At 56.8% G+C, this 11692-nt stretch overlaps 2 protein-coding genes across 3 annotated transcripts; one reads left to right on the top strand and one right to left on the bottom strand.

Annotated features, from left to right (window-relative positions):
- Positions 1-489: 489 nt before the first annotated feature.
- Positions 490-5623, top strand: NAGS (N-acetylglutamate synthase). Of its 2 annotated transcripts, none has more exons than XM_072939236.1 (7): positions 490-1217; positions 1791-2065; positions 2183-2396; positions 2717-2897; positions 3407-3578; positions 3641-3859; positions 5015-5623. In XM_072939236.1, the coding sequence occupies exons 1-7, from the start codon at positions 792-794 to the stop codon at positions 5166-5168; spliced, it is 1641 nt and encodes a 546-aa protein (XP_072795337.1). In that variant the 5' UTR covers positions 490-791; the 3' UTR covers positions 5169-5623. The 2 variants fall into 2 exon arrangements, with proteins under 2 accessions (XP_072795337.1, XP_072795338.1); XM_072939237.1 differs by having other exon boundaries at positions 493-1217; positions 3677-3859.
- A 961-nt stretch (positions 5624-6584) lies between these two features.
- Positions 6585-10012, bottom strand: TMEM101 (transmembrane protein 101). Its single transcript, XM_006217440.4, has 4 exons — positions 9837-10012; positions 9346-9526; positions 8347-8493; positions 6585-7616 (listed from the first exon to the last, which is right to left on the bottom strand). Exons 1-4 carry the CDS (start codon positions 9971-9973, stop codon positions 7308-7310), a joined length of 774 nt encoding a protein of 257 aa, XP_006217502.1. The 5' UTR covers positions 9974-10012; the 3' UTR covers positions 6585-7307.
- Between the last annotated feature and the right edge of the window lie 1680 nt (positions 10013-11692).

Raw genomic sequence — 11692 nt, 5'->3', positions numbered from 1 at the left:
TCCCCATACTTAAAATCCCCATGTGGATAAATTTTAAATTTAAGAAGTTTAGGGAAGTGGGTATAGCTCAGTGGTAGAGCACAAGTGAGGTCCTGGGTTCAATCCCCAGTACTTTCATTAAAAAAAAAAAAAAAGATGGAAAGGCATTAGATTTGCACAAATTTTTTTAAAGAAGTTTAAAGAAAAACTTTAATACTAATAAGAGGTGATTTGATGATATGACAAAATTCTCCAAGGTGGTACCCAGTGGCTGAAGTTTGGCCAACCCTGGTAACTTCGTGACTCCGTCTTCTTTGAGTTCAGGACAGAGGCATCCCCAACCCCCTCCAGCAAGGCTGGAACTCATCCGCGCTTTCACTCTTCCTCCACCTCTCCTTCCGGTCTCCTCCTTCAGTCAAGCGGCTACTGCCAACTGCTCTCCTCTCTTGCCCTAGTCTGACTCCCCCTTAATCATCCAAGATTCCGCAGAGCACCAAAGCCACCCCTAGGTCCCCTGAGCTCTTCTTGGAACTGGCCTTGGCAGCCGATTGAAGACGTTCCGCCACCCTTTATCTCGGCCTGGTGACTAGCTAGTGGGCCCTGTCCTCCTCCAGGGGCGGAGGATCGTATCGGCCCCGCCCTCCGACCCATGGCCTGACTCTCCTCAAAGGCACCCAGAGGCGGACTCCGCACCCCTGTCCGCGCCCCGCCCCGGCTGGCCCAGCACCGCCCCGCGGTAGGTTAAGAGCCCCCCAAACCCCGGAGCTCCGAACAGACCGTCCCTCGTGGGGGGGCAAGCCGGTTTGGTTGTCATGGCGACGACGAGGCTGGCCTGGGCCCTGTGGGGCGCACCTGCGGGTAGGAGGCTGCGTGGCCCCCGAGGCACCGGGAGCGCCCGGAGGCTGAGCAGCAGCGCGCGGAGGCGGGCAGCCAGGGGCACCAGCCCGGGGCGACGGCTCAGCACCGCCTGGGCGCCGGCCCAGCCAGTCCGAGAAGAGGCGGAGAGCACGGAGGACGACTCCCACTCGCCTGCCGCGAAGAAGCCATCGTGGACGCCCTCTCCCGAGCCCTCGGTGCCCCCGGATTCCGCCGAGCCGCCAGCGGGGCGCTCGCTGGTGCAGCGGGACATCCAGGCTTTCCTGAACCAGTGCGGGGCCAGCCCCGGGGAAGCGCGCCACTGGCTCACGCAGTTTCAGACCTGCCACCACTCCGCGGACAAGCCCTTCGCTGTCATTGAGGTGAGCGGAGCCCGGCGTCGGCCCTGTTACAGCAGAAGAACGGGGGTGGGGGGGTGGAGACATGTCGCCAGGCATGGCAGGACCGGCTGCGGACTCTGCGCAGTGGAATCAGGAAGGAGCTCGACCGAACCCAGAGGAGCGCCCGGAACTGGGCGAGGCTGCCCGCTCCCCTTAAAGTCTCGCGCCCAGTCCGTTTGAGGTGCCCGGGGACACTAGACGGTTAAGTGTGATGCGCGGGAGAAGTCCTACCACTCTGGCGCAGTTAGGGCTTCAGTTGGCAACTGGGAAACCTGAACAGAAGCCGCCTGCATCACCCCTCCCCCTAAGGTGTCATAGAGTCCAAGGTCGTAGGGAGGAGCGGAGGGAGGAACACTAGTGTGAGATAAGGGGATGGCAAGACCCAGTGGGGCAAAGGGCGGAGCAGGTGGGCGCAGGTGGCCAGAAATGGGGCCTGACAGCTCCTGGGCAGGGTGGAGGCCCCGAGAGGTCCCTGAGGGCCAAGCTGTAGGAGCAAGCTTGCGCAGCGGGAGTCAAGGCCAGTGTCGCACCCCCTGAACTCCCACTCCTCCGTAGGTGGAGGACAAGGTGCTTAAGTGCCGGCGGGCCGTATCCAGCCTGGCCTTCGCCCTGGCCTTCCTGCAGCGCATGGACATGAAGCCGCTGGTGATTCTGGGGCTGCCGGCTCCCACGGCTCCCTCAGGCTGTCTTTCCTTCTGGGAGGCCAAGGCACAGCTTGCCCAGAGATGCAAGGTGCTGGTGGATGCGCTGCGGCACAATGCAGCCACTGCCGTGCCTTTTTTTGGCGGCGGGTCGGTGCTGGGCGCTGCTGAGCCAGCCCCTCATGCCAGGTTAGTGCCAGCCTTGCCTGCCCCTGCGCCCTCAGATCGCGCTGCTCCACCAGCGTCCCCCACCCCAGCCCGGCGAGCCTGGAGGCGGCTCACTTGAGCACCACGTCTGGCCCACAGCTATGGCGGCATCGTCTCGGTGGAGACGGACCTGCTACAGTGGTGCCTGGAGTCGGGCAGCATCCCCATCCTGTGCCCTATCGGGGAGACGGCCGCCCGCCGCTCGGTGCTCCTCGACTCGCTGGAGGTGACCGCGTCGCTGGCCAAGGCTCTGCAGCCCACCAAAATCATCTTCCTCAATACCACGGGTGGCCTGCGGGACAGCAGTCACAAGGTGTGTCCCCTCCTTTCGGCCCCCCTCCCCGAGACTTTGGGCCTGGTTGAGCCCCTCTCTTGTCCCCCTCTCCCCTCTTCCCCATCCCTGCCGCAAGCCTCCCTGATGGGCCGCAGAATCACTCTCTCTCTAGCCACCTGAATCAAGAATGGAGTGTCAGGGAGGGACTCAGCCCACGATGGTCAGATCTGAGCCCTCCTTGGCTGAGGACTCCGGGAGGAAGTAAGGGGAAAGGATTCAGTGAGGAGAGGTCCGTGCGGCTCGGGCACAGTCCTTGGCCGACCGCAGGTTGGAGCCTCACCCTCTCGACCCGGACACAGGTCCTGAGTAACGTGAACTTGCCCGCCGACCTGGACCTGGTGACCAACGCCGCGTGGGTGAGCACCAAAGAAAGGCAGCAGATGCGGCTCATCGTGGACGTGCTCAGCCGCCTGCCACACCGCTCCTCGGCTGTCATCACCGCCGCCAGCACACTGCTCACAGAGCTCTTCAGCAACAAGGGTGAGGACCGCGACGAGGGGCCCGCTGGGGTTCGGTGGAGCAGGAGAAGCGGCTTTCCAGCCAATAAGGAAGCCATAGGGGCCGCCAAGTAAAGGGTTCCAGCTCTTACCCAACCTGGGGGAGGTGAACAATGAGGTGAACCGACCGGGGCTGAAACTTGGGTGGAACTAGACAGATGGGCGGGATTTGGATGGGTGGGCGGGACCAGGGGCAGGGGAGGGCACAGTTTGGGAAGGTAAGCCGGCCTAGGGGAGGTAGGTGGGACTCGAGTCGATGCGCGGGACTTGAGCGACAAACTCTGCCTGGGAAAAGCATCTCCCCGAGTGATAATCACTTACAAATCTATGCAGACCACAGGAAGCGTTTCATTGTGGAGCGCTCGCTAAGGGGGTAATTGAACCACCAGCCCTTGTCATATCTGGAAACGCCACCAGGCTGTACAAACGGAGGAGTGGAGGGGACCTGGGTCTCGGGTTGAACTAATCCCTCCTCCTCCATCCCACCCCCAGGGTCCGGGACCCTGTTCAAGAATGCAGAGCGGATGCTGCGAGTGCGCAGCCTGGACAGCCTGAACCAAGGCCGCCTAGTGAACCTGGTCAATGCCAGCTTCGGCAAGAAGCTCCGGGACGACTACTTGGCCTCACTGCGCCCGCGGCTGCACTCTGTCTACTACTCTGAGGGGTGAGCCTGCGAGCCCCCGAGGGCAGGGATCGAGGGACAGAGCCGGGGAACTTCGGGCCAAGGAGAGGTCCCAGCCTGCCTCTCCCCCGCTGCGCCAGGTACAACGCGGCCGCCATTCTGACTACGGAGCCCGTTCTAGGGGGCACCCCGTATCTAGACAAGTTTGTGGTGAGCTCCAGCCGCCAAGGCCAAGGCTCCGGCCAGATGCTGTGGGAGCGCCTGCGGCAGGACCTGCAGACGCTTTTCTGGCGCTCCCGGGTCACCAACCCCATCAATCCCTGGTAGGTCCCGTCTCTCCTGGCTCTGGGATGGGCCCCGCCCCCATTCCCCTCCCCAGGTCTTGCCAGCCACGCCCCGGGGTCCACCAGCCAGGATGGCTGTGCTTCCTCTTCTTTGGTTAGCCATCTGTTCCCCAAGGGAAATGGCCCACTCAGTGTGGCCCTGCATTCCTCAGGGAGCAGACCACACATGGAGCCTGAGATCACTTAACCCCACTCAGCCCTGCTTTTCCTTGAAGGCACCCCCCACCCTCCATGCAGCCTGCCTCTGGTTGGGAGAAACCCAGGCCCTTCAGGCTCTATTCCAGATGCCCAATTGTCAAGCTCTGACTGGGTCCATTGCATCTCCAGTGGAACACTCCCTCCTCTCCTTCCTTCTTCAACTATCCCCTCATCCCCCTCTACCCTGTTCTGTGGGCACTAAGAAGTGAGCGAAGCCCCTCCCCGGGCTGCACAGCCAAGGCAGTGTGGAGAGAACCAAAGAAGTCCTCCCTCTAACCTTCCTAGCTGTGCGACTCTGGCAAGTTACCTAACTTCTCTGAACCTTAGCTGCTTCTCTGTGAAAAGAGCATACTAACACCAGGCTCTTGGCTGCTGCTATGAGGATAAATATCAGCTTATGGACCACAGGTCCCAGTAGGGTGTCTGGCATGTACAGGTATACCCCGGGATACAGAGGGTTGGGTCCCACAATAAAAGAAATAATGCAATAAAGCAAATCACATGAATTTTTTGGGTGCCCAGTACATACAAAAGTTATGTTTACACTGTACTATAGTCTACTAAGTGTGCGATAGCACTATGTCTAAAAAAACAATGTACATATCTTAATTTTAAAATATTTTTATTGCTAAAAAATGCTAAGCATTACGAGCCTTCAGTGAGTTGTAAACTTTTTGCTGGTTTGAAATATTGCAAGAATTACCAAAATGTAACACAGAGACATGAAGTGAGCAAATGCTGTTGGAAAATGGCACTGACAGACTTGCTCTACACAAGGTTGCCACAAACCTCCAATCTGTAAAAAATGCATTATCTGCAAAGCACAATAAAGTGAAGCGCAATAAAATGAGGTATGCCTGTAGTGGGTCCTCAGTAAATGAACCTGTGAGTAGTGAGCACTGGCCTTGCCTAAAACCTACCCCCTACCCCCACCAGGTACTTCAAACACAGCGACGGCAGCTTCTCCAACAAGCAGTGGATCTTCTTCTGGTTTGGCCTGGCTGATATCCGGGACTCTTACGAGCTGGTCAACCATGCCAAGGGGTTGCCAGACTCCTTCTGCAAGCCGGCTTCTGACCCAGGCAGCTGACCCACTCCACCAGTCCTGCAGACCCTGGGATGGCCAGGGTGGACCAAAAGCCATGCCTGCTGGAGGTGACCCCAGGCAGCCAGAGGCCGGACCAGGCTTGTTGGCTGAGTGATCCACAGAGGAGGCAGCAGCCCCTACACTACCCTGCCAAGGGCAGGATGCCCATGTGAGGACAAGTACTGGAAGGAGAAGGGAGAAGACCTCCCATTGGCTCTAAAGCCAACCAGATGGCCTTCAATTTTTAGTCTAGAGATTTGAGGGGAGGAGGGCTTGCCTTTGCAGGCTCTACTCAGGGCTTAAGGGTAGGCCAGTTCCTCTGGCCTCTATGCTGTTTTGAGGCTCCCTTACCCAAAATATCACCCACATCTGCCTGATATTCCACCATTCATTTCCATTCCCTCAGGTCTGGCAACTTTACAGGAGGCCTTGATTAAAATGCAAATATTTGTCTGAGAGTCAGCTCACACTTGAAAGGAAATTAGCAGTGACCCTCTGGGAGTAAGATCTTGAGGGCTGTGGAACCAGGGGGCTCCTAGAGGAAAGAGAGGAGCTAAATGAGCCGGAGGCTCCAGGATGAACGCTGCCACCATCCCCCTCCCTTGGCCGCCCCCAGGGACTCCCCTTCCCCTTAGTTAGGAAACATGCTCCATCCCACAGGCCTGACTTGACAGCAGCCCCAGCCCCCTTTCCAGGCAGGGCTCAGAGCCAAGCCCAAGTTGGCTGTTTTCCTCTAGGCCCCTTGGAGGTTGCGTCTCAGTCTTTGCAGGAGCAGAACATCTCAGGTGGGCAGGAGTCCGAAGTCTGAGGTTTCATTTGACATTTCTGACCCCCACGATGTGCCAGGCACCACCAGGGCTGTCAGGACTACTTTCTGTCAGGAGGTGCATGGACGAGCAGGGAGAGAGTCACCACGGCACAAAGCCCACCCCTGAGAGCAGCCTGTCTTCCCTCAGGAGAGGGGTGGTGTCGAGTACACATCTGGGTGCAGGCATTAGACAGACCTGTCCAGGAATCCAGCTCTGTGGCTTGAGGCAAGCTGTTTACCTTTCCTGAGCCTTCATTTCCTCACCTATGAAATGAAAACTCCCTGGCCTCATAGTGGACACCTAATGTTAGTTCTCTCCCTCGAGTTGCCCTCACCCAAAATTTCTTCGAAAAGAACTGGCACCAAACGGGGAGGAAAGGACAAGCCACAACAAGAGGGACTGAAGTGAGAGGTGAAAGCATATACTACAAGAAGCCTTCGGAGACTCTTGAAAAGAGAGCCAAAGGACTGTGGGAACTCTCAGAACAGGGGAAAGATCATGGGCAGACCAAGGTGGGGCTTAACCAGATATGGTCTTTCAAGAAACCCCAGATCAATCCTAGCCAATGGCAAAGTGCCCTGTGGGGAGAACAGAGAAGCAAAGCCAAGAGTCTATATAAAATGTTTATTTTTGGAGGACTGTGTGGTCTGGTGTTTGGGAGGGCACTCAACCCCACCAGGCCAACCATGGAGCTAAAACAGAAGGCCGGAGGCAGGAAGTCGGCAGCTGCCTGCCCCACCCCCGCACCCCCAAGTAGACTGGGGCCTGCTCTGCCCCCAAGGTGGGTGACAGCTAGTGCTGTTTCTGCCTCTGGCACACCCTGAGAGCCCATGTGACTTCTCCCGTGGTGCCCAGCCACTCTGCTCTTCTCGGGTCTGATCCACGTGTCACGAGCATACTCACTCTATCTCTGAAAAGCACTGCAGAGCCTAGCTGTGTCTGCCAGGTTCAAAAAGGAATTTTTCACATTTGCTCACTCCCAGTTCTGTCTGCCTTCCTCTGCCTCCCATTCTCAGTACCCCACCCCTAGCCCTGCCCCACCCCCTTCTCTGGGATGGGAGACCCAGGGGAGCAGCTGGCTTCAGCTCTCCTCATAACAACAGGAAAAGGAAACCTGTAAAGGCATCCTTATCAGGGCTCCCACGCCCCCAGGGGCTGAGCCCAGGAACTGTAGAAGAGACCTGCCTCTTACCAACACACACAAGCACACACAACACAAAGGATCAAACAAACAGAAGTAAAAGCATAAATAAACATAACTGGGCCAGCAAGGAGGAAAGTAGGGTGGCCCTCAGTGGCTCCCCACACCCATCTCGGCCTCCTGCTATGCAATTCAGCCATCAGTGGCCAGGATGACAGCAGCCCCGAAGATGCCCACACTCTCTCCAAGGAGCTTCATCTGGTTCCAGAACTCAACGCGCCGCGTGTTGTGCCAGTAGGCAACATTGCCATCAATGAGCAGCATGACCGGGGGCAGCAGTACAGCCAAGATCTGGGCAGCCAGGGTCACATAGTAGCCTGACAGGAAGGCCAGGGCCAGGACGCCATACAGCACGAAGAATAGCTGGATCATCAGCTCCCCACCTGGGAGATGGTTCAGATACGCCAGCCGGTCCTCCTTGCTGTGCTGCAGCGAGTAGGCCTAGAGACACACCATCCTCTGAGACTCTCCAACAGGCTGAGGAGCCCGTCTGGGGAAGGCCACCCCTGAGATGCAAGTCAGCTCCTACAAGGTGGGCTTCTGACTCCCCTCTCAGACTTGGGGCTTTCTGAAGATAAGGCCTGTGTCTCCCCTTCAGACAAGGGAGCTCCATGAGGCTAGGGCCTCAGAAGAGAAAAGGTTCCACAGTCAGATCAGAGTTCTCAGCTATGAATACAGAGCTCTGCACATGGGAGATGGTGCCTAGTAACTAAGATGAAACCTGACCTGGGGCCTATCCATGTCCCCATCCACAGTGGCCTCCCCGAGCACTGTGGGGAGGATGTAACTGGCTACACCAGGCCAGCTCTAAGTGGCAGAGTCCCACCGGAGGCCTGAACCCTACCAAACCTCTCCTTGTTCTCTGGGGGCTGAAGCCATAAGAGGACCAGTCCATTTTGTTCTCCTGGCTCTCAGGCTTGGGACTGAATGGTCAATCCAACCTCTTCACTCCCTGGTGGCCATAATGTTGGAAGAAGGGACTCTCAGCCAGGTCTCAGGCACCTGAAGGGCCACTGAGGCCCAGAAACTTGCCAGGGCAACTTCCGGGAGCCAGGCCATCAAGTACTACAGGTAAGGCCTGGTTCCACCCACCTCCTTAAGTTCTGCCAGGCAAGGGCTCACATCTCACTCCCAGGCAAGCAACTCCAGCCAACAGTCCCCCCAAACCTACCACACAGATGAGGTAGATGCCCAGGAAGACCTGGCCGGTGGACTGGAGGGAACGGCTGCGGGGTTTCCGACGGTACAGCTCCCCAGCACCGCTGGCCAACACAAGAAAGCCGCCGATGATGGCAACTGTGCGCGAGTACATACGGACCTAGGCCGAGGCGAGGGGACCCCAGTCAGGAATTGAAGCTACCACATTTCTCCTGGCTGCCCAGAGTACAGAACTGCCCATCTCTACACATCCCATTCCATCTGATGAACCCTCTTACCATTTCCAAGAGTGGTGGGCAGGTAGAGCTGAGATAGATAATTCTTTATATCAGAAGTAGAAACTGAGGCCCAGAGGATTAATTAAATTGTCCGAGGTCCTACAGAAAGTAAGTTGCAGAACCCAGATACCAAATGTCGCCCTCCTCCCCACCCCGTGGTCTGCACACTTGAATCCCAATGTTCTGATAAATAATATAGTCTGTTCCATAAAATAACCACTGATATCACTGTCCTGTAGTTATTCTCACATCCGCCTCCTCTACTGGACTGACAGTCCATTCCTTCCAGGTAATGCCTTGGTCCCAGCTTATTTCCGAGGCTGCAGTTCCTGGCATTTACAGGCTTAAATGCTGCCCTACAATTAATTAAATTTCATAAAATCAGATGGTTGGACCAGGTACTTTCCAAGTTCCCTTTCACCCTATAAGTCTGAGATAATTAAACTAACAGTTTAAAGAGTTCTGGGAACCAGGTGACCTGGGTTCTGGTCCCACCTGTAAGGCTATCTGTGGTGTAACTTTGGGAAAGTCTGCTTCCCATCTCTGGACTTCAGTCTCCACATTCTGAAAGGGAGGCTTGTGGTCTCCAAGGTCCCTCCATTTTTGCCATGTGTAATAATCTCTACCCGTCTCGAGGTTCAGCCTTACCAGGCTTCACAATGTGCACCTGGCTAGCACCAAGCATTGCCTCCCCATCACCCCAGCGAAGTTCCACCTAGGGCCGAGGCGCTCACCTTCAGCCAGTCCCCGTAGTGGACGTAGCCCCCGATGTAGGCAGCGTAGGTGCTAATGGCCAGCTGGAGGGCCGCGCCCAGAGCGAACCAGCGCCGCTTCACTCCAAAGGACATGAAGCTAGCGCACAACACGGCCGCCCCCATGTCGAAGTACAGGTAGGGCACTGGGATGTCGGGCTTCCTGGAGCCAGGAGGGGGAAAGGAATGAGGACAGAATGAAGCGGGGAGAAGAGCCATGAGACCCCTTGAGTTCCCGTAAGCTCCACTGCTCCCCCAAACCGAAGCCCCCTCTCATGGCCAGGACCCCCGTACTAGGCTTGATACCCACCTTGCACCAGACCAGAGCCCCTAACAAGTCCGAGGTCCCACTTCCTCCCAGTACAAGGATCCCAGTTTCTGGGTCCCAACGTCTTGTTCACCTCACCGCACCCCCATTCCTGGGACCGGCCGGACCACCCCCACCGCATTCGGCAGCTGCGCTGCCCGCTCACCGACGCGCCTCAGCCCTCTCAGCGTACAGCATGAGCTGGCTGAAGCAGCCCCAGAAGGGACAGCGTGTGAGTAACACCGAACCCAACTGCATGATCAGCTGCAGCATCCACCGTCGCGAACCCATCTTCGACGCCATCTTGAGGAAGGGCAAGCCGCCGGCCTCACTCCGGCCAGGGACGCGGGCGCGGAGATGCGACGCGCAACTTCCGGGTCTCGCGGGGTTTTGTGGGTTTCCCTCCCCACTCCTTCCGTTGGGAAACAAAGCTCTCGCTCTCTAGTTCTGAGCTGTAGGAAGTGTTCTAGCTCCGGGATTCAACCCTTCCTTCAGCCCATGGAGACTTAAGGGTTCCCCTTGTAGCTGCAAAATTGAACACTAGAGTAGATTAAGGAACAGTAAGCGAACTAGTTTTTGAATGCCGCTAAACCTGGCCTCTGCAGGGAAAGTGGAGTTACTCCCATTCCCTGGCGGACATCGGGTTCCCAGTGGCTCAGCTATATTATCCAGCATGCGCAGTACCCATGTATCGCTATATAAGCCTGACGCGCTGTGCAAGCTCAAAGGTTAGGCCATAGGTCATAGTTGGATAGATGCCGGCTATGTTAGCCTTGATATAAAAGGCAGAGGGGACTTGCTGCCGCCGCTGCAACTGAAGCCTGTGTATTCCACCTAGCAATAAAGGCGTGTCAGAGATACCTAGGGCTCCGCAAGTGTTCTTACGTCTGCCCGAATTCCAAGTGAATCTGCCAGGCCTTGAGCCCTTGCAATACAATCGGTGTAGTTGGCAGGATTGGCCGTGGACTGGTATGGAACCCTCTGCACCCCCAGTGGGGTGGACTTGAGGGGTGGCCCTCGACGAGTACGTGGTACTCGGTGGCGAGCCTTCTTTCTGCTTGGGCACCACCCCAGGACAGGCCCGAGGTGAATGGGTCCCCTGCCCAAGTGGGAAAGGCCCTGCAGAAGGTGGAGGAGTCCCTAGAAAAGCAGAATGCCCACAGGGCTGCCAGGACCGTGGGGTGGGTGTTCCTCACAGCCCTGTGGGTTGAAACCAAAACCTCGCTGTGAGAGGCAGCGAAGGTTTGGGAGTTACAGGGAAAGGAAGAGGCTTTGGAATCCCGCATCTGTGCCCTAGAGGAAGATTTACAGACCCTGGAGAACTAACTGTTGCCCCCGTTGGTAGTGGTAAACTTCTCTGAATAAGAAGAGCCACGACTGCGAGCCTGACCAGTAACACAGCAGCAGCAGCAGCCGCAGCAGCCGCAGCCGCAGCCGCAGCCGCAGCAGCAGCAGCAGCAGCAGCAGCCAATGGCCCCAGGAGAACAGATTGCTGGCCCACTGCAGATGACTGAGTTTACAAGGTACCACCCATGTACTCAGGCAGAACTGGTGGAGTTGGGCAAGCAATTTCGCCAAAAGCCTGGGGAGCCATTGGCAGCCTGGATATTACTCGTGTGAGACTTAGGGGTGGAAGGGATTATCTGTACTCCCCACGAAATGGAAAAATTAGTCTCAATGACCCTGCATCCGTCCTCAAGGCAAAGGCTACAGAATAGCCAGTGCAACAGCCAGAGTAACCATTCCTTGTTGGATTGGGTAATGGCCGCAGTGCACATGGTGTGGGCCAATGTGGAGGACGTGCCCGAGACTGTAAGTAAATGGCAGTCCTATGCGGAACTGGTGCAAGTGCTCTGAGAGTTAGGGGTGCGACAGGCTGTGTTCAATGTAAAAACATATGGCCTTGATGAGGAGGGGTTTACAGCAGAATGAGGGATTTGGTGTTGCAAAACACCCCCTCAACATCTCTCAGGTCCCTTAGGATTAATGAAGTCACCATGGTGGTGGCAAGTTTGGGGAAGG

Source organism: Vicugna pacos, chromosome 16 (assembly GCF_048564905.1).
Source record: "Vicugna pacos chromosome 16, VicPac4, whole genome shotgun sequence".
NCBI lineage: Eukaryota > Metazoa > Chordata > Mammalia > Artiodactyla > Camelidae > Vicugna > Vicugna pacos.
The sequence above is the reverse complement of the archived record's forward strand: the minus strand, read 5'-3'. Positions and strand labels throughout refer to the sequence as shown.